General features: G+C 44.5%; 1 protein-coding gene across 1 annotated transcript in view; it reads left to right on the top strand.

Annotated features, from left to right (window-relative positions):
• The first annotated feature begins 637 nt into the window (after positions 1 to 637).
• Positions 638 to 20,946, top strand: part of LOC307130713 (uncharacterized protein) — a 34,746-nt gene continuing 14,437 nt past the window's right edge. The window contains exons 1-3 of the mRNA XM_079823837.1: positions 638 to 676; positions 9,197 to 9,445; positions 9,846 to 10,020. Of these exons, the coding sequence (XP_079679963.1) occupies positions 9,232 to 9,445; positions 9,846 to 10,020 (389 nt within the window). The 5' untranslated portion in view covers positions 638 to 676; positions 9,197 to 9,231. The remainder of the gene's footprint in view (positions 677 to 9,196; positions 9,446 to 9,845; positions 10,021 to 20,946) is intronic.

Below are 20,946 nucleotides of genomic sequence, written 5' to 3'. Positions count from 1 at the left end.
ATAGAAAGAGGAAATCACCAGCCGTTTTTAGGACAGTGAAAACAGCGGTACACAGATAAGTACATTGTATGAAAAATACTGTGTTTTTTTACACGCGAAACATGAACACATGTTATATTGCACACTGTAAACACAATCAAAGCTTCAAAAAAACACGAAGAACGGGACCTTTAAAGTTAGATGAATGTTTTCGGTTGAGTGTGCTTAGTTCAGTAGAGGTGTTTTAAAATGTATATTAAATGTGAAATATCATCTATAAACACTGTCATCCATTTGAAACCACATTGGATTCAATTTCACCATCCCTTTCACACCAAGTCGGAGTTGGATAGTTGAAATATAAATGTAAAACAAACATAATGCCATTCATTAGCCTTGAAACTGTATTTATTTAAAGCCTAAAGGAATTATGCCAGCCTATAATTAAAGTGAAACTGAAAGCAGAGTTGCTCCTCTCTCATTCTGCACAAATCCTAATGTTTCTATATTCACACTTGGATGCTAAACTCTCCTTTATATTATTGTATGTAAGGAAATGTTGTGATTTAGTTGTGAGTTTTATCAGTGTTGTTGTTAATGATCGATCGCGCTGGCGTCATGACGTCATGTGTTGCGCCCGCGCGGCCGCCGCGTCCTCCTCTTCAGCTCAGTCTGCGGGAGCTCGCGCTGAGGAGAGGTAAGACTCGCGGTGCTCCTTCAATATAAACTTCTCACAAGTTTGATGAAGCGCACAATATGCAGTAATATTGTTGCTCAGAGTGTTATTAATGTCCTAGAAAGTGTTTAGTGAATGGATGGCTAGGATGTAATAGTTTAATTAGCGAGTACAGCGGTGTGTGTGTGTGTGTGTGTGTGTTTAACCAATGTATTCTGTGGTGTGTGATTTGTTGAGGTGATAAACACTGAAAACGCTTCTCATTGCTCTGTTCTCTCTTTAGTCCAGTCAGTGGACACTTGAGATTAACTCTTGACTTTACTGACACACAGGGCTCGACTTTAAAGGAACACGCACACTTTATGTGTTCAGGGTTTTTAATTGTACTCAAGTAAAGTAAAAATCCACAAAAATAATACTCAAGTACAGTAATCAATAAATAATAAATTCAATTACAAAGCAATTGATTGGTTTAGTTTGGAGTTGTGTTGTGGTAAGAAAAGCTACAGGTAGAGCCGGTGATTGCCCAGTGCCGCCATTTTACCTCATCAACCTAGAACACACACAAAATGGCGCCGCCGAAATATTCACAAACACACACACACACACACACACACACACACACACACACACACACACACACACACACACACACACACACACACACACACACACACACACACACACACACACACACACACACACATCGTTTGTTTTTGTGAAGTTTTAGTAACTAATTTCAGGAGGAGCACGTCCAGATAATTAAACCTATCTAAACAATGGAGCACGCCAGATAATGTAACCTAATCAAACCCAAGTGGAGCACCCTCAGATAATTAAACCTAATTAAACACATGTGGAGCACATCAAGACAATCGATTTAATCAACGATAAGAGGTGTGTGTATATATACAGCATATTCACCTTCTTTCGTTGACCGTTTTTATTTTTAGCATCCCTCCACCACCCCATCTCCTCACTTTGATTTAATAAACTCATTAGACGTCAACACAATCCATAATAAAATACAGTCTAGTTCTAGACTATCTTCATCATGGGGGGGATCCTCTGGGTTCGAGCCAAATTCCCCCGGACAGCCAAATACGCATAATCTTTACTCCATTTAATTTGATGTACGTGTGAACTCGTGAAGTGAAATGTGAGGACATTCCATAGGCGTAATGGTTTTTATACCGTACAAACCGTATTTTCTATCCCCTTACACTGCCCCTAAACCTACCCATCACACACACACACACACACACACACACACACACACACACACACACACACACACACACACACACACACACACACACACACACACACACACACACACACACACACACACACACACACACACACACACTGCCCCTGCCCCTAAACCTACCCATCACACACACACACACACACACACACACACACACACACACACACACACACACACACACACACACACACACACACACACACACACACACACACACACACACACACACACACACACACACACACACACACACTGCCCCTGCCCCTAAACCTACCCAACACACACACACACACACACACACACACTGCCCCTGCCCCTAAACCTACCCATCACACACACACACACACACACACACACACACACACACACATACTGACCCTGTCCCTAAACCGACCCATCACACACACACACACACACACACTGCCCCTGCCCATAAACCTACCAATCACACACACACACACACACACACACACACACACACACACACACACACACACACACACACACACACACACACACACACACACACACACACACACACACACACACTGCCCCTGCCCCTAAACCTACCCAACACACACACACACACACACACACACACACACACACACACACACACACACACTGCCCCTGCCCCTAAACCTACCCATCACACACACACACACACACACACACACACTGACCCTGCCCCTAAACCTACCCATCACACACACACACACACACACACACACACACACACACACACACACACACACACACACACACACACACACACACACACACACACACACACACACACACACTGCCCCTGCCCCTAAACCTACCCATCACACACACACACACACACACACACACTGCCCCTGCCCCTAAACCTACCAATCACACACACACACACACACACACACACACACACACACACACACACACACACACACACACACACACACACACACACACACACACACACACACACACACTGCCCCTGAACCTACCCACACACACATACACACACACACACTGCCCCTAAACCTACCCATCACACACACACACACACACACACACACACACACTGCCCCTAAACCTACCCATCACACACACACACACACACACACACACACACACACACACACACACACACTGCCCCTAAACCTACCCATCACACACACACACACACACACACGCACACACACACACACATTAATTTCTTTATTTGAATCCGCCAATCAAATTTCGTACAGAAAGGATTCAAATATTCTCAGAGGTAACACAGCTTTGACATTTAAGGGTACATAAAACATCTCCTACGCCACACAGCAAGGCTGCCTATCACAGCTGATATAGAGCAGAACTTTGCCAGCTGTTTAGACTGTCCTTTTGGTAGCCCTGCCAGTCTGAGTCCACTAACAGTCAGTTTGTGGACATGTCCCAGGCTGCCAAATATCAATACCGCAAACTTACATGCATAGCCCAGGTCACTGATCTTAGCAAGGAGGGGTTGGTATTTAGTCATTTTTTCTAAAAAGGCTATGTCCATATACAAATCATATACACAGCCTATTTCAAGGACTAGCACCTCCTTTCTATCTATATCCACCAACACAACATCAGGGCTGTTAGGGATATTACAGAACACATCTTCAGAGCTGTTGAACCAGTCTGGTGTCACTCGGGAGTGTTTATACATCGGTATGTTTTTTGGAAATATGTCCTGAACAGAACTGGCAATAAGATCAACAATACGGTCATGGCGTGCTGTGTATAATCCCTTGTACATATTACACCCATTCACAATATGGGCAACTGATTCCAGATGTTCAGAGTTAGGGTGCATTATACAGTGTGGATGGTGATTCTGAGGGTACCATAATGCTAGATTGTATCTGGTTGGCAGCACCTGTAGTCTGGCCTTCACAGTGAAGCAGAGGATATCCTCCCCTAGTGCAGCATTTCTGTACACAGAGTGAGAGGTAGAGTGGTCTGCAAAGTCAAGACATGCCAACTTTCCCTGCATTCTCAGTCCAGTCCAGTGTTGTTTTGTGTCCATCTGTTTGATGTTCAGTAAGGCTTTTCTTGCTGTTGTGCTCTGTAGTGTGTGTTGTGTCTCGTTGTGGCAGACTGTGGCCTCCGCAGTAATAGATGGATCTGTGACCACTGCGTCAGACACCTCAGGTGCAGTGTGTGAGTTGCTTTGTGTCCACTGTAGTTTAACTGCCAGTCTGTTACACAGATCGTTTAGGTCTGGCCAGTCTGAACGAACTCCGAAACCTGCAGCTTGTGTGTCCAGTTTGCCATTGCTCTTCCTCCTGAAGCCTAGGAAGCTGTCTTGGTTGCCTGTGGCCAAAGGGACCTTTCTCTTCCTAAGGTCCAGTAAGAGGGAAGCTCTGGCCAGCTCTCTGACTGCAGCATCATCGTTGTTGAGCATGCTGATGAGATGTACTAGTCTTATAGTGGAATAGGTCCATTCCACATTTGGGACCCCCAGACCCCCTTCCTTGAGTGTGAGGAAGATTATGTCCCTGGTGGAATGAGAATTCAGTCCCAGCCATTTCCTAACGGCCTCAACTGTTTTATTATTCATGTCCCGTAGGACATTTTGTGGGATGTGAATGTTTGCAAAGAGATGTTGTATCTTTGCCAGAGCCACTTCTCTAATGGCCTCCAGCTTCATGACTACAGGTAGGGGGGAGGAGTCGATCAGATCGATCCTGTTCTTAAAGGCACAGGATAACTCCTGCACCTGTTCACCCCACTCACACACACACACACACACACACACACACACACACACACACACACACACACACACACACACACACACACACACACTCCCCCTAAACCTACCCATCACACACACACACACGCACGCACACACACACACACACACACACACACACACACACACACACACACACACACACACATCTCTGCACACATCACACACACATCTCTGCTCACATCACACTCACATCTCTGTGCACATCACACACATCTCTGCTCACATCACACACACATCTCTGTGCACATCACACACATCTCTGTGCACATCACACACACATCTCTGCTCACATCACACACACATCTCTGCTCACATCACACACACATCTCTGCTCACATCACACACACATCTCTGCTCACATCACACACACATCTCTGCGCACATCACACACACATCTCTGTGCACATCACACACACATCTCTGCTCACATCACACACACATCTCTGTGCACATCACACACACATCTCTGCGCACATCACACACACATCTCTGCGCACATCACACACACATCTCTGTGCACAACACACACACATCTCTGCTCACATCACACACACATCTCTGCTCACATCACACACACATCTCTGTGCACATCACACACACATCTCTGCTCACATCACACACACATCTCTGTGCACATCACACACACATCTCTGTGCACATCACACACACATCTCTGTGCACATCACACACACATCTCTGCGCACATCACACACACATCTCTGCGCACATCACACACACATCTCTGTGCACAACACACACACATCTCTGCTCACATCACACACACATCTCTGCTCACATCACACACACATCTCTGTGCACATCACACACACATCTCTGCTCACATCACACACACATCTCTGTGCACATCACACACACATCTCTGCTCACATCACACACACATCTCTGTGCACATCACACACACATCTCTGTGCACATCACACACACATCTCTGTGCACATCACACACACATCTCTGTGCACATCACACACACATCTCTGCGCACATCACACACACATCTCTGCGCACATCACACACACATCTCTGTGCACATCACACACACATCTCTGTGCACATCACACACACATCTCTGCGCACATCACACACACATCTCTGTGCACATCACACACATCTCTGCGCACATCACACACATCTCTGCTCACATCACACACACATCTCTGCTCACATCACACACACACATCTCTGCGCACATCACACACATCTCTGCGCACATCACACACACATCTCTGCTCACATCACACACACAGACATCTCTGCGCACATCACACACACATCTCTGCTCACATCACACACACATCTCTGCTCACATCACACACACACATCTCTGCGCACATCACACACATCTCTGTGCACATCACACACACATCTCTGCGCACATCACACACACATCTCTGCGCACACCACACACACATCTCTGCGCACATCACACACACATCTCTGCTCACATCACACACACACACATCACACACACATCTCTGCTCACATCACACACATCTCTGCTCACATCACACACACATCTCTGCTCACATCACACACATCTCTGCTCACATCAAACACACATCTCTGCTCACATCACACACATCTCTGCTCACATCACACACATCTCTGCTCACATCACACACACACACATCACACACACATCTCTGCTCACATCACACACATCTCTGCGCACATCACACACACATCTCTGTGCACAACACACACACATCTCTGCTCACATCACACACACATCTCTGCTCACATCACACACACATCTCTGTGCACATCACACACACATCTCTGCTCACATCACACACACATCTCTGTGCACATCACACACACATCTCTGTGCACATCACACACACATCTCTGTGCACATCACACACACATCTCTGTGCACATCACACACACATCTCTGCGCACATCACACACACATCTCTGCGCACATCACACACACATCTCTGTGCACATCACACACACATCTCTGTGCACATCACACACACATCTCTGCGCACATCACACACACATCTCTGTGCACATCACACACATCTCTGCGCACATCACACACATCTCTGCTCACATCACACACACATCTCTGCTCACATCACACACACACATCTCTGCACACATCACACACATCTCTGCGCACATCACACACACATCTCTGCTCACATCACACACACAGACATCTCTGCGCACATCACACACACATCTCTGCTCACATCACACACACATCTCTGCGCACATCACACACATCTCTGAGCACATCACACACACATCTCTGCGCACATCACACACACATCTCTGCGCACACCACACACACATCTCTGCGCACATCACACACACATCTCTGCTCACATCACACACACACACATCACACACACATCTCTGCTCACATCACACACATCTCTGCTCACATCACACACACATCTCTGCTCACATCACACACATCTCTGCTCACATCAAACACACATCTCTGCTCACATCACACACATCTCTGCTCACATCACACACATCTCTGCTCACATCACACACACACACATCACACACACATCTCTGCTCACATCACACACATCTCTGCGCACATCACACACACATCTCTGTGCACATCACACACACATCTCTGTGCACATCACACACACATCTCTGCGCACATCACACACACATCTCTGCGCACATCACACACACATCTCTGCTCACATCACACACACACACATCACACACACATCTCTGCTCACATCACACACATCTCTGCTCACATCACACACACATCTCTGTGCACATCACACACACATCTCTGCTCACATCACACACACACATCTCTGCTCACATCACACACATCTCTGCTCACATCACACAGACATCTCTGCACTCATCACACACACACACATCTCTGCTCACATCACACACACATCTCTGTGCACATCACACACACATCTCTGCTCACATCACACACACATCTCTGCTCACATCACACACACACATCTCTGCTCACATCACACACATCTCTGCTCACATCACACACATCTCTGCTCACATCACACAGACATCTCTGCACTCATCACACACACACACATCTCTGCTCACATCACACACACATCTCTGCTCACATCACACACACATCTCTGCTCACATCACACACACACATCTCTGCTCACATCACACACACATCTCTGAAAAAAGCCAAACAGTGTCACACAATACGGTGAAACATGGTCTGAATGACTGAATATCTAACTCCTCAGAGTCAGATCATATCTCATTTAAATCCTCAGACTTAAATGCAGCCATATCAGACAATACTGATTTATCGTACTATACGGCCAGTATCTCATGCACACCGATCGCGTGTGTTCACTTTAATTGCAGACCCATAACCTGCGCGCTGCCTTTTTTTTCAGCAATCGCGAGATGGAATCTTGCATATTTAAGAAGTGCTTATAACTTCGACTGCCTCGATGCTGAGCACGTCTAATTCCTCAGAATCAGACCGCTCACACATCGGGTCCTCCGCCCCGGGGGAAGAAGCCGCAGCGCGGGCTTCCACACGGGGAAGGAGAACATCTGAACTGTCAGATAAAGACTGGGAAGATGCTTCAGCAGTCCCAGTCGCGCTGACAGTCCATCCGTGAGCCCCATGACCAGCCTCGCCGCACCGCCTCGGCGGATGCGGGACCGATCCACGGGGCTCACGAGGCTGGCCGGCCTCATCGAGCACGGCCAGCCGAGAGCGGAGCACCCTGAGCGTCAGCTTCTTGTAATGCTCACAAGCGGCTCCCTCGAGAGCCGCTCGAGCATGCTGAACGCCCAGGCAGTGCACACACAGCAGGTGTGTATCCGAGCCCGACATATAACGAGGGCAAGGATGCACACACTGCTTGAACTCTCTCATTTTCTCTTCCATCATTCACACACTTTCTTACTGACGTACAACAATAAATAGACAGACAGTTTTTTGACACAGAGCGCTATTGCTGAAGAGCGATAACTGCCGACATTACGTTCCAGCTCCCCTTTTATACTTCCGGGTATGCCGTGACGGTTACGCCATCACGCACGCCAATCGGATTGGCCTAGTTGGCATTCTGGTTTCAGATTCGCTGATGCTAAGGGAGCATCCCCAAAGTGTCGTTTCGATGCAGTGCGAGTTCCCTCGAAAGGGAACCGATAATGCCATTTTCGCCAGCCGAAATTTCGGTGCACCCCTAATTTTTACAGCATTTGTATTCCAACGGCATATTTTGCGCCATTTGACTATAAATGCGATTAATCTATAGGGTAATTACTTAAAGTTATACCTGTACGCCCCACCAGTCAATTTTGAAATAACTGTACATATAATTACATTGAATTTCTTAAATGTATTCCTGTACGCCCCTAGAAAATGTTTAAGTAATTTTACTGTAACTTCCTTCAAGTTATATTCAAATGATGGCTCCAGTGGGAGATCAGTCCTCTGTTCAGAGTTTGACATAATACAACTCTCTTGGTCTTGAAGGAGCATCAGCTGTTGAACGCTACTGAACTCCAACAATGCCTGTTGAATCGTGCCCACTCAACGTTTGTCAAGGCTGCTGTCCGGTGCCCGGCTGTGGAAGGGATTCGACTCGCTTGGACCGGCATGTCAAGTCCCACACCCATGCAGGGCCCGCTGCCAGCCGGCCACCCTCCAGCTCTGAGAAGCCACATGCCAGCCAGCAGTCAGAAGACAGCACTCTTCATTACCCGGATCAGGTGCTGGCACTAAGTGAGGACAAATTTGCACTTTTTTAACTTTTGCTTTATGAAAAGTACTGATGTTTGTTTAAACATTTTTGTGAATAATTTTGAAAAAATATATATATATATTTAATAATTCAAAAATGAGTGTAGTCCCACTGTATTAGAACTGCTGAATGAAGTATGTTCCATAAGACTGGGCCAGAATCCACAAGTCTGTGAGCAGCTCCAAATACACTGTCATTATATACTGCCCACAGACAGCCTGCAGGGACCCTGTCCAATAAGTTACAGGTGAACAAGAGCCACTCAAAAAAGTCTGAAAAACAGCACCCCACCTGTAACTTATCTGATTTGTGAAATGCTTTGTGAAATGCTTTGACAGTGCTGACAGTCTCTTGGCTTTCCTCTTTCTTCTTTGATTACAGACAATCTTCTCGAGGAATACAGGCGGCATCAAGAAGGTCCAGATCCTTCCTACAAGCTGAAGCAGAACGTGAGCGGGAAAATATCCCGCATTAAGAAGTTCATCGCCTTCATGTCAGAGGGAAAGACGAACCTTGCCTCTCTGGTGTTCCTCAATGAAACGGCCAGGATACACGCGTGAGTTCTGCTCTTCATGTGTTCTGATGGGTTTTTTAAACAATATACATTGAGCTTTGTGTTTCTGAATTTGGCTTGAATATTATTAATATAAATAGAATATATAAAATAAATATCCATATTAAAATCTAGAAAAGTTCAAGTGCTTTAAAGATAATGTTTGTCAATGAACAAAACATCTTTCTGGTCAGCATGCCAAACCTTTAAATAAATGACACTGACAATATCAACAAATTACTTACTCTAGATATCAATAATATAATTACATATACTTTATTGAAATAATTGTGTAAGTAGTAAAACAAAACAAAAAACGCAAAAGGGAAAAAAATGTGTTTTAAGTTTAGAAACATTTTGAGTCCCCCCTCTGTTGCCTTACAGTGGATCGGTCCACCGTGCACCTCACCACAGGGGCGCATGTTTTTTATGGGGTGGCATGAGAACTACGAGGGGTGGCAACACTGAAGCATCATTGCATGGTTCTTGTGGATTCAAGTAATAATATACATACATGCATATTCATCTTTAATTGGTACCTCACGATCCGATTCCGATTCTGGGAGTCACGATCCGATTCCAAAACAATTCTTGAACTTTTTCCTTATTAATTAATCTTATTAATTAATTAAAAACTTAAAACGTTTTTTATTATGATTTATGTAATTATAAGCTTTTTTAAAATAACTACACATTATAACATTTTAATTAAAACAATTGCATGCTAATAATTTTAAATATATAAACTAATATAGCTGCAAAACATATAATCTAGTAAATCATAAAGAGAAACAAAAAAACATTACAAGTAGGGATGAAACGGTATGGAAATTTAACATCACGATTATAGTGACCCAAATTATCACGGTTATCAATATTATCACGGTTTTGTTCAAACGAGATGAAAGTGTTCAAAAAGAACAGATGCACACACTTAAAACATTTCAACAAGTTTTATATTTGAAATTCAACAAACAACAAATAACTAAAGCAGCTCTATGCACTTTTTTAAGCTTGATTCTGTGGGATTTCCTTCCTTAATGGCCGTCGTCAATAGCAACGCATAATGCATAAATAATAATAATTTATCGTAAATATAATCTCTAATATTATCTCTGTAAATATATTCTCAAGCAATATTCTCATCAGTGTTCAGCAATGATGCATTTAAATCTAGCATGTTTTGTGTTAGAGCCCAAACAGTATCCTAGTGAAATAATGCATATCCATATTTCCATATGATTTGACAGTTTATTTTATTAAATATCAAAATGTGTGCATCATACCTGACACCTAAATGATCACTTTACAGTCAGTTTTATGACTGTCATTCTCTTCAAATGCTATTGAAGTTTGAAACGTGTATAACGTTACCAATGTTGTGTTGAACTTTAGAGACGGTCCCTAAATTCGCCTGCGTTATGCCAGTCATATCAGATGCGCTGTGGTTCTGCTGTGTGTTTTAAAACTATTTTCGCTGCTGAAATAGAACAAAAACAGTCCAACACAGTATGATGAGTGAATCTCCTGCGTACATCACACGTTTATCTGCTTTGAGTAGAGATTACAGCGAGTGAGCGCGGCGTGCGCTCTGAACGCCTCTGATTATGAGACATTGCATTCATAAACTCAATATAAACACGTGTGAGTGGTTATAATGCGCAACGCGATTATAACAGACGGCTTTTGAGAAGACTAATTTCAACAGCCAGAGTGGCTAGTGTGCAGCCGAGATAACGTTATACCCGCAAATGGCGGTTGTTAATGTCAAGCCCTGATTATTATTAAATGTCACCCTAGTCTTGTCTGAATTTGTTCGTTCGCTTCACGTTATTATTTGCCAGACGTAGTTTTGGTCTTGAGGTCAAAGTCCACTTGCCTTGCGTTCGTAGTTTTTAAGTGTTTCCCCTATTACAGCGACTTTCTTCTGGCATGTTTGCAGACAGGGTGACCATCTTCGATTAAGTTTCCCTCAGGACTTTTGTAAAAGGCAAAATACGACCACACCTCAGATTTGGTCCTTTTAGAGGCTGAACAATCCCCAGAGTGCTGTCACTGCCTTCTTCCATTTCTTCTCATTCAAAAACAGCGGTGCTGCGTCAGACTGACGCTGACTGGACAAGATTTACCGCGAGTTCTCACAATCGTGATAATCACACGCGGTTTTAATGATAATTAAATTTTCTACGATATTACTAACCGTCACTAAATTTTATCGTGGTTTATCGTGAAACCGGTAATCGTTTCATCCCTAATTACAAGCAATGAACAAAGAGTGCTTTCAGTATTTAAGAGTGTCTAAACTGTGAGTGATTTTTCTCTTTCTCAGCTTTACTGTTGTTTGATTATTAATGATGACATCATAGGATGTTTTTGCCCTGTCTGTTTAATTCATTAAGACATTGCTGACGGTGTTTACATTCATTTTGCGTCATAAAAGCATTTTGAGACGCACACAGACGCGTGCTCGCGAGCACTCTTCACACAGCGCCGCGTGAGCATTTGAAATGGAAAGCCTTCTGTCAGTGAGTTTCTTATTTTTAATAATCAAGCACACTGCATTCCTAACCACATGAATGAAGCCTTCGTTGAGCGTTTGTAAGGAAAATACCGGCGGGTGAGAACACACACTGTAGACCTGACATCAAGCAAAGTTTCTTACATATCCTGTGCAAAGAAGCCTGCGAATGTCATTTCAATTCGCGCCGTCAACCTTTCCGAATGTTATGAGATATTATTTTATGGTTCGTGTGTGATTGTGTGTGTGTGTGTGAGAGAGATAGAGAAAGAGAGAGATAATGGAAGCAATCAGAATACGGGTGTTTCTAAAACACACGCAGCGCCACCGCGCACCTGCTGTTAAAATCTAAGCTCAGAATCGATCCAGAATCATTGGAGAGAGAATCTTTTCTCCCACCTCTACTGTAGCCTATAGTATGAACAACACAATATTAGATAGATCAAACACAAACAGTTTTTTTTTCCCTTTTAGGCCAGGCATATGATATGTGTAACGTGCCAAGTTGATGCTTCTTCTGCAGACTTTACTCGCGCGTGTCACGTGACCAGACTGTAATCGCAGCCTTTGCGGTTAGGAAATCGTGTTTTATCATATCGCGATATTATCGCAAATGCAATTAATCGTTCAGCCCTAATTTCTATATTTCTTTCTTCCACCACTCCATCTTCTCCTCTGCTGCCTTCCACAACTTAATTCTTAAGTCTTATCTGCACCTTCAACTCCCAACATTATCTGACTCTGATTTTCCTTTTCTTTTTGGTTTAATAAAACTCTGGATGTCAGCCTTTCTTTAGAATCCCACAAGACGTAACAACAAGTACAAAGTTTAGACTTTCTAAATGTACACTACACTCAATAGTTTTATCTCCTTAATGAATACAAATTAAAGCATTAGGCCCCTTTCACACATACTCCGTCTGCAGTGCGTCTGCGGTGCAGGAGCAGCGTGTGCTGTTGTGCTTTCACATATGCCGCGTTTGTAGTGCGTAACTGATCTGGGGTTGTAAACCACAAACACAACATTTATTCATTATTTTTTATTTCAAATCCAAACGTTGTTACTGAACATGGCTTGTCAGCATTGCAATACACTCTTTCATAGATGTCACGTTTAAACGCACTACATTTAAACAACGTTTCATTCAATTCATTAGCCTACTTTATATTTATATAGTCTAGTACTTTAGATTTATATATTACGCTGCTCACGCAAGTGGCAAAACATTTAAACATAGGCCTATGTTATAGCCTATATATATAACGATCGCCGCTGTGCTGCGGACACACACCGCTCCTGGAACGCACTGGCGGACGTATGCAGTGTGAACGCTCTGACCGGTTAACATGGGCACTGGGGAAATACGCACCGCAAACGCTCTGCAAACAGAGTATGATCTATTCATGATCACGCTGGTTGCGTTGCGGATCACTAAGCAGTTCATAAGAGTAATTTGTTTGGACTACTACACAATGATAGAAAGACGTGTTTTCTTGCTATCTCATCACATTGAAGCGCTGCTGATGTAAAGCAATTTATATTTTATACATTGGGAATTTGGGATACACTGCTGGGGTGGCAGACGGGGTGGCAATGGTCTTTCTTAGGGTGCCGGTTGCCACCCCGGTAGATCCGCCCCTGCCTCACCGACACACACACACACACACACACACACACACACACACACACACACACACACACACACACACACACACGCACACACACACACCCAGCGGAGACAGAGGATGAACCGAGGGCGGGAGCTGAGCGGAGGGCGCGCACCTGAGACCCGCAGTGACGGATTGATTGACAGCTGTCAGACTCGCGAGTCGCAAAGATGGAGAATGACTGGAGCGACGCCAGTAGCTTTGCAACAGAGCGGTCATTCTCCTACCTTCACCTGAAGTGGAGGAGGGTGTAGTGTCTGTAGACACAGACCCAGAGCCTTATCAATGCAGCCGCTGGCTCAAACTGCGTTAACTCCCGATGCAGACAATGCTAGTGAAGCAGCAGCGCAAGAGAACTGACCTAATCTATGAACAGTCAAATCCTTTCACTGAATGCCACTAAAAATAGATCAGATATCTGATATACATACGATGTATTTTCATTCAAATTAACTGAATCAATAAGCAGTGCAGTACTAATAAGTTCAGACCTAAAAGCCTATTATAAACAGATTTCCTCAAATAAATTATACTATATACGCCAGCACGTTACGGGATTGTTGTCCGTTACCGCGGCAACCACTTGCATGTCAGGGTTTGAAAGCGCGTCTCATGTACAGTGATGCCAGTAACGCGTTACTCTAATTTGACCACTTTTTCCAGTAACGAGTAATCTAACGCGTTACTATTTCCAAACCAGTAATCAGATTAAAGTAACTTATCCAAGTCCCTTTGAGTTACTTTTTTTGTCATTTTCCTTAGTAGAAATATATATTTTTGCTTTCTTGTTTAGTCTCAGCAGGGGTTTTCCGGCATAGAGAATTACGAGGCGGCCGCCTCCGTCAAATTTCTTGCCGCCTCCGTCTTTCGACAAAACTCAAGACAGGCAGTCACTTGCTCAGATTAGGCATGTCGTGATAATTAAATAATCATCAGAAATATATATTGTCACATTATCCTTCAACAATCATTATTAGAATATTATTATTTGCTAGTAGCCTACAAAGTCATCTAAAGCCATTCCATAGCTGAATGTCTTTCCTCCGCTGTAGCTGTCAATCATTCTCCGTTCAGCAAAACTGCGCGTCGCGTTCGGTTCCAGTCAGCAGCACGGTAAAGCTCACTCCATATGATATATTCCCGTTATAATACTTGATATGTTGATAAAATAATTTATCTTCCTGGAGTTTATCTTGCGGTTTCTGAAAGATGTTGTGCTCGCTACTCAGGTGACAACACAAGGACTATTAATTAGCATCACACGCACAATAACCAGAATTAAAAACTGTGAAGAAACAAATAATCAGTGAATGTTTGGACCGATAGGCTACATAGTAGACTAGGATTTGTCGGCTCAACGCTCATCTTCTCTTTATGCCATGAACTCTTCAATGTGCACTCGCGCTGCACTGCGCCCTCTGACTCCATGTTGCTTTAAGCGCATCATTCTGCACCCGGGATGCGCATAAGCGCTTTGTTGCCGCTCTGTTTTGAAGCGTTTCATATATTTTCATAGTTTTGTGCACTTAAAGATTATTAAAAAATATATTGTTCTCACGGATCGATCATATATTTGTTGTCCCTTTACAGAGCTGCACATTACGTTTACAATAAAATATAAATCTTGTAATTTTATATTATTTGTGTAGGCCCATATCATTATTTACATTCATATATAAATTAAAAATGTTTTTCATAAATGTATTTAATAAGAACACAAAGCAATTTGTACCTTTTCATTAACATGTTTAGGGTTTTATGTTTAGTGTTTTATGTTTAGTGTTGGCAAAAACGGTTGTCATTTTTATGTTGAGGCTGCAGAGGTGTTGTTGGCAACTGATGAATGTAACTAATAAAGTAACTTGTAATCTAACTTAGTTACTTTTAAAATCAAGTAATCTGTAAAGTAACTTAGTTACTTTTAAAATCAAGTAATCTGTAAAGTAACTAAGTTACTTTTTCAAAGTAACTGTGGCAACACTGCTCATGTATGAAAATCAGGGTTTTTCCTGGCTCAAAATGAGGCGGAGGTGGTCAAATCCTGCTTGGCTCAGCCGACCCGCGGCTCGCGATTTTGCCAATAAATATTCAGTTTTAGGGCTTTGTTATAAATTTTTTGTGTGCTTCGATCATTAAATAATTATGAATTTTATCCCTTTTAAATTATCACTTTGCAGTGTAAGATTACAGCTAACACCTTTAAATATTTAAATATATATCCAATTCAGTAAATAACTGAAACAAGCACAACAAACTGGCAAAATAAAAGGGTTATAAATGTATGATTCATATATTTCTACATCACTATAGATTATAGAATATCTATACATCTGTGTTTTTGGAACTAATGGTCACTCTTTTATTTGTTAAACACAATCCAGAATCCACTAAGTACACACTCATTATAGAAAAAACAATAAATGAATACAAATATATAATCATAAGCTATGACAAAAATATATATTAAATTAGGTTAGTGGACAGTTAAAACAATTGCAATTACAAAAAGTAATTCTTGAAAAAAAATCTTTGGACTAATTTGATAAAATCTAGACATGTTAATGAAAAGGTACACATTACTTTGTGTTCTTATTAAATACATGAAAAACAATTTATATTAAATTTTAATTTATATTTATATATGAATGTAAATAATTATATGGGCCTACACAAATAATATAAAATTACTAGATTTATAGTTTATTGTAAACGTAATGTGCAGCTCTACTAAAGGGACAACAAATATATGATAGCACAAATCCTAGTCTACTATGTATATCTGTCCAAAGGTTCACTGATTATTTGTTTCTTCACAGTTTTAAATTCTGGTTATTGTGCGTGTGATGCTGATTAATAGTCCTTGTGTTGTCACCCGGGTAGCGAGCACAACAACGTTCAGAAACCGCTAAATTAGATAAACTCTAGGAAGATAAATTATTTGATCTACATATCAAGTATTATAACGGGAATATATCCTCTTGGATTGAGCTTTACTGTGCTGCTGCTGCTGACTGTAACCGCGACGCGACGCGCAGTTTGAATGCTGAACGGAGAATGATTGACAGCTACAGCGGAGGAAAGACATTCAGCTATGGAATGGCTTTAGATGACTTTGTACTAGCAAATCATAATATTCTAATAATGATTGCTGAAGGATAATGTGACAATATATATTTCTGATGATTATTTAACTATCACGACATGCCTAATCTGAGCAAGAGACTGCCTGTCTTGAGTTTTGTCGACAGACGGAGGCGGCACGAAATTTTCGGCGGCTGCCTCATAATTCTCTATGCAGGAAAAACCCTGAAAATTATCTGTACACATGACGGGCGGCAATAATATCGCAAGAAAAGCCTGACGTGTACTGACAACTGCATTATTTAACCGTATTTTCTTCATTACAATGTTAAAGCAAGTGTCAAGTGAGTTTCATTCATAATGTTTCTACTTCATGTAACATGAGGTACTGGAGTGAAGCCGTTCTCATCATGTGATTGGGGAACACATGAGGGCGTGGTGAGGGCGTGGTGAGCTCGTGCTAGGGGCGCGGATAGTGAGCCGTTGGAGGTACCATCCTACGTCATGATGTACGTCCAATAGGAAAATTCAACTGCAGTAGCCATCGTTCAACCTTAAGAGGGCAGCACTTTGGCGGTTTTACACCATATTTTATAGAATTAAAACACTTTATACCCAAATGTAAAAACATTTACTCGAATCAATGAACAGCACTAATAAAGCCCCAGTATTACAGATCATTAACTAAAAAAAGTTGGTTTAGGGTTTAGTTACCCTTTATCGGATTAAATGATTTTATTTCAGGCGATGCTGAGTTATTAATAAATCTCCAAAGACAAAAAAATTATGATACCGATGTATTTTTCCATAAGTCCGATGTTTAGTGATTATAGTTAGCCTATGCGTGAACTGATATTAGGCTAATGTAGATTTAGCGCTGTGTTGGGCTCAATGCTATATGGAAGAACTTCGAAAAAGCAAGATAATTGAATAATTATATTACCATGTGGTGAACCTATAAGCAGTGACTGTCACTCTGTTTTATGTCGGATTGCAAATAGCCAAAATAACTCCAAACCAAAGAAGTTGAGTGACCTGTCTTGTCAACGATATCTGTGTTCTCTGAGCTGGTCGTGAGCACTGAATTTTTTCTTCACTATCGCTCATTTTTCTCGCTCCACTCCACTCCAATCCTCTAAGCCTGTCATCCACTGTGACTGTCAACAACACCGCGTGCATCCAGAAGCCTGGTCTGCCAAACGCATGCGCAGCCTTCAGGTGTTTTTTAGTAAACTCCATGCGGGCTTTCATGTGTCTTACACTGAGGAGAGGCTTCCGTCGGGCCACTCTGCCATAACGCCCCGACTGGTGGAGAGAAAATGACGAGCGAACAGCGTTACAGACAGTGTGTTCCTCCCTGCTCTCGCTACATCACGAGCGGGGATACACACTTGATGTGTGTTGTTTGTTTGGGTGAGCAGCACGCGCAGTCGGCACTCGAGGGTGCCGGCTGCGAGCATTGTGAGGCGCTGCCTCTTCGCGTGCTGCGATCCCGCCGGGCGCTCTTTGAGGAGGGCGTCCCGGCTAGCGCTCCCCACGGCACGGGTCCCGCTGCTGCTGAGGCTCAGCGGCGACTCATGTCGTGGGGTTCGCAAAAGGATCTGACGGAGGGGATGGAGACGGGCCCCGCCCTATCTCTTCCTTCACCCGCCAGATCCAGCGCTGCCTCTCTGGGATCGGGAGCCCGCTCTGCGGCTTCTCCCGCCCGGGGAGCGGCCGCGATGCTGCAGCTATCTTCCTCCGAGGAGGTTGATGTCTGTAGCATCGATGCAGGGGGTGGAGACTCGTCACTTCAGTCCCCTGCAAGTGATGAGCTCATGGAGGTGCTGAGCAGAGCGGTGGCCAGTTTACACATTGACTGGCCACATGAACATCATGAGCGAGCTGCCGTAAAAAGCAGACTCGACGAGCGCTTTCTCCCCGCGCGCTCTGTTCAGCCTCCTCGAAGGAGTCTGCCATCTGTCACCCGAGTCTGCGTCGACCGTAAAGGCTCCGACTTTGCCCACAAAACCTCTTAAAGTGACATCATCTTTTGTGGGCAAAGCATACTCGGCAGCAGGTCAAGCCGCCGCGTGTCTGCACACGATGTCTATTGTGCAGGCATATCAGGCTGATCTGCTAAGGGACCTGGGGGATAGCCACGAGATCGGAGTCGATACTATTAATGAACTTCGATCGACTGCCGATCTCGCTCTCCGTGCCACCAAGGAGACGGCCCGATGCGTCGGCCGTTCTATGACAGCCCTGGTGGCCACGGAGAGGCATTTATGGCTGAATCTTACGGACATCAAGGAAAGGGACAAGAGCTTTTTGCTTGATGAGCCGCTGTCTCCGGAGGGCCTGTTCGGTGACGCTGTCACCACGGTTACTGACAGGTTCCTGGAGGCGAAAAAACAGGCAGCGGCGCTCAAGCAGTTCCTTCCCCGTAAGCCCCAGGTCTCGTCTGCTGCTGGGCGGGAGCAGCAGATGCCGAGTACGAGCTCCTCACACAGGGCGCAGCAGAGAGTGAGTGTCGCCACTCGTACACCCCCGCAGAAAGGGTCGTCGGGTGCGCGGCGCTCACAGGCGCAGCCTTCTAACCCCAGGGCTGATCTGAGGACAGTCATTGTGGCGAGGAAGGCTGCGTCAAAGAAGTCCTGACGCCTCTGGGCCCAGGACAGTGAGGGTGATCCCCTCCGCGGGCGCACGGTGCTTACCGCTGTACACGGTACCCGTGTGTCCGCGGTACCCTCACGGGGTCAGTCCGCCAACCCCGCCCGAGTGCCTGGGCGCGGAGGGGCCCCGCGGGTCATCCGAGGATGGCCCGCACCCTCTTCGGAGGAGAATTATGCCGTCGAGTCAGTCGTTCCCTGCCGGTTCACCGCTTCAGGGCGCTGCACTCGCGGTGCAGAGTACATCAGAGACCAGCCTCGAGAGGCTGGTTCCCTTAGTAGATTTTGTGTCAGAGTGGGAAAATCTGCCTCACATATCTCGTTGGGTCCTGCGATGCGTAAAGTTGGGGTACGCGATTCAGTTCAGATGCTGTCCCCCCAGGTTCAACGGGGTCCTCTCCACTGTGGTGGACCCGGTGCAGGCTCTGATGATGACTCAAGAAGTACAGACTCTGCTGCAAAAGGGGGCTATAGAGAGGGCCCCCCCCCCGGACAGGGAGTCAGGCTTTTACAGCGGGTACTTCATAGTGCCAAAGAAGGATGGTGGGCTGCGCCCCATCTTGGATCTTCGCGTCCTGAACCGAGCCGTGGCAAAGCTCAAGTTCAGGATGCTGACACTCAAACAGATCGTGTCTCAGATCAGGTCCGAGGACTGGTTTGTCACGATAGATCTCAAAGATGCATATTTCCATATCTCCATCCTTCCGCAGCACAGGAAGTTCCTGAGGTTCGCTTTCAGGGGAGAAGCGTACCAATATCGAGTGCTTCCTTTCGGTTTAGCCCTTTCACCCCGCACGTTCACGAAGTGTGTGGACGCTGCTCTGGTCCCCTTGCGTTTGCAGGGGATCCGCATTCTCAATTACATCGACGACTGGCTGATACTAGCTCAGTCAGCGCGTCTTGCGGTTCAGCATCGAGATGTTGTTCTCGCACATATGAGGAGGCTGGGGCTGAGGCTCAACTCCAAGAAGAGTGTTCTTTCTCCTGTGCAGAAGATCACTTATCTCGGCG

Source organism: Gobio gobio (assembly GCF_949357685.1).
Source record: "Gobio gobio genome assembly, chromosome: 8".
In the NCBI taxonomy this organism is placed as follows: domain Eukaryota; kingdom Metazoa; phylum Chordata; class Actinopteri; order Cypriniformes; family Gobionidae; genus Gobio; species Gobio gobio.
Note: the sequence above shows the minus strand (reverse complement) of the source record. Positions and strands in the feature narration are given on the sequence as shown.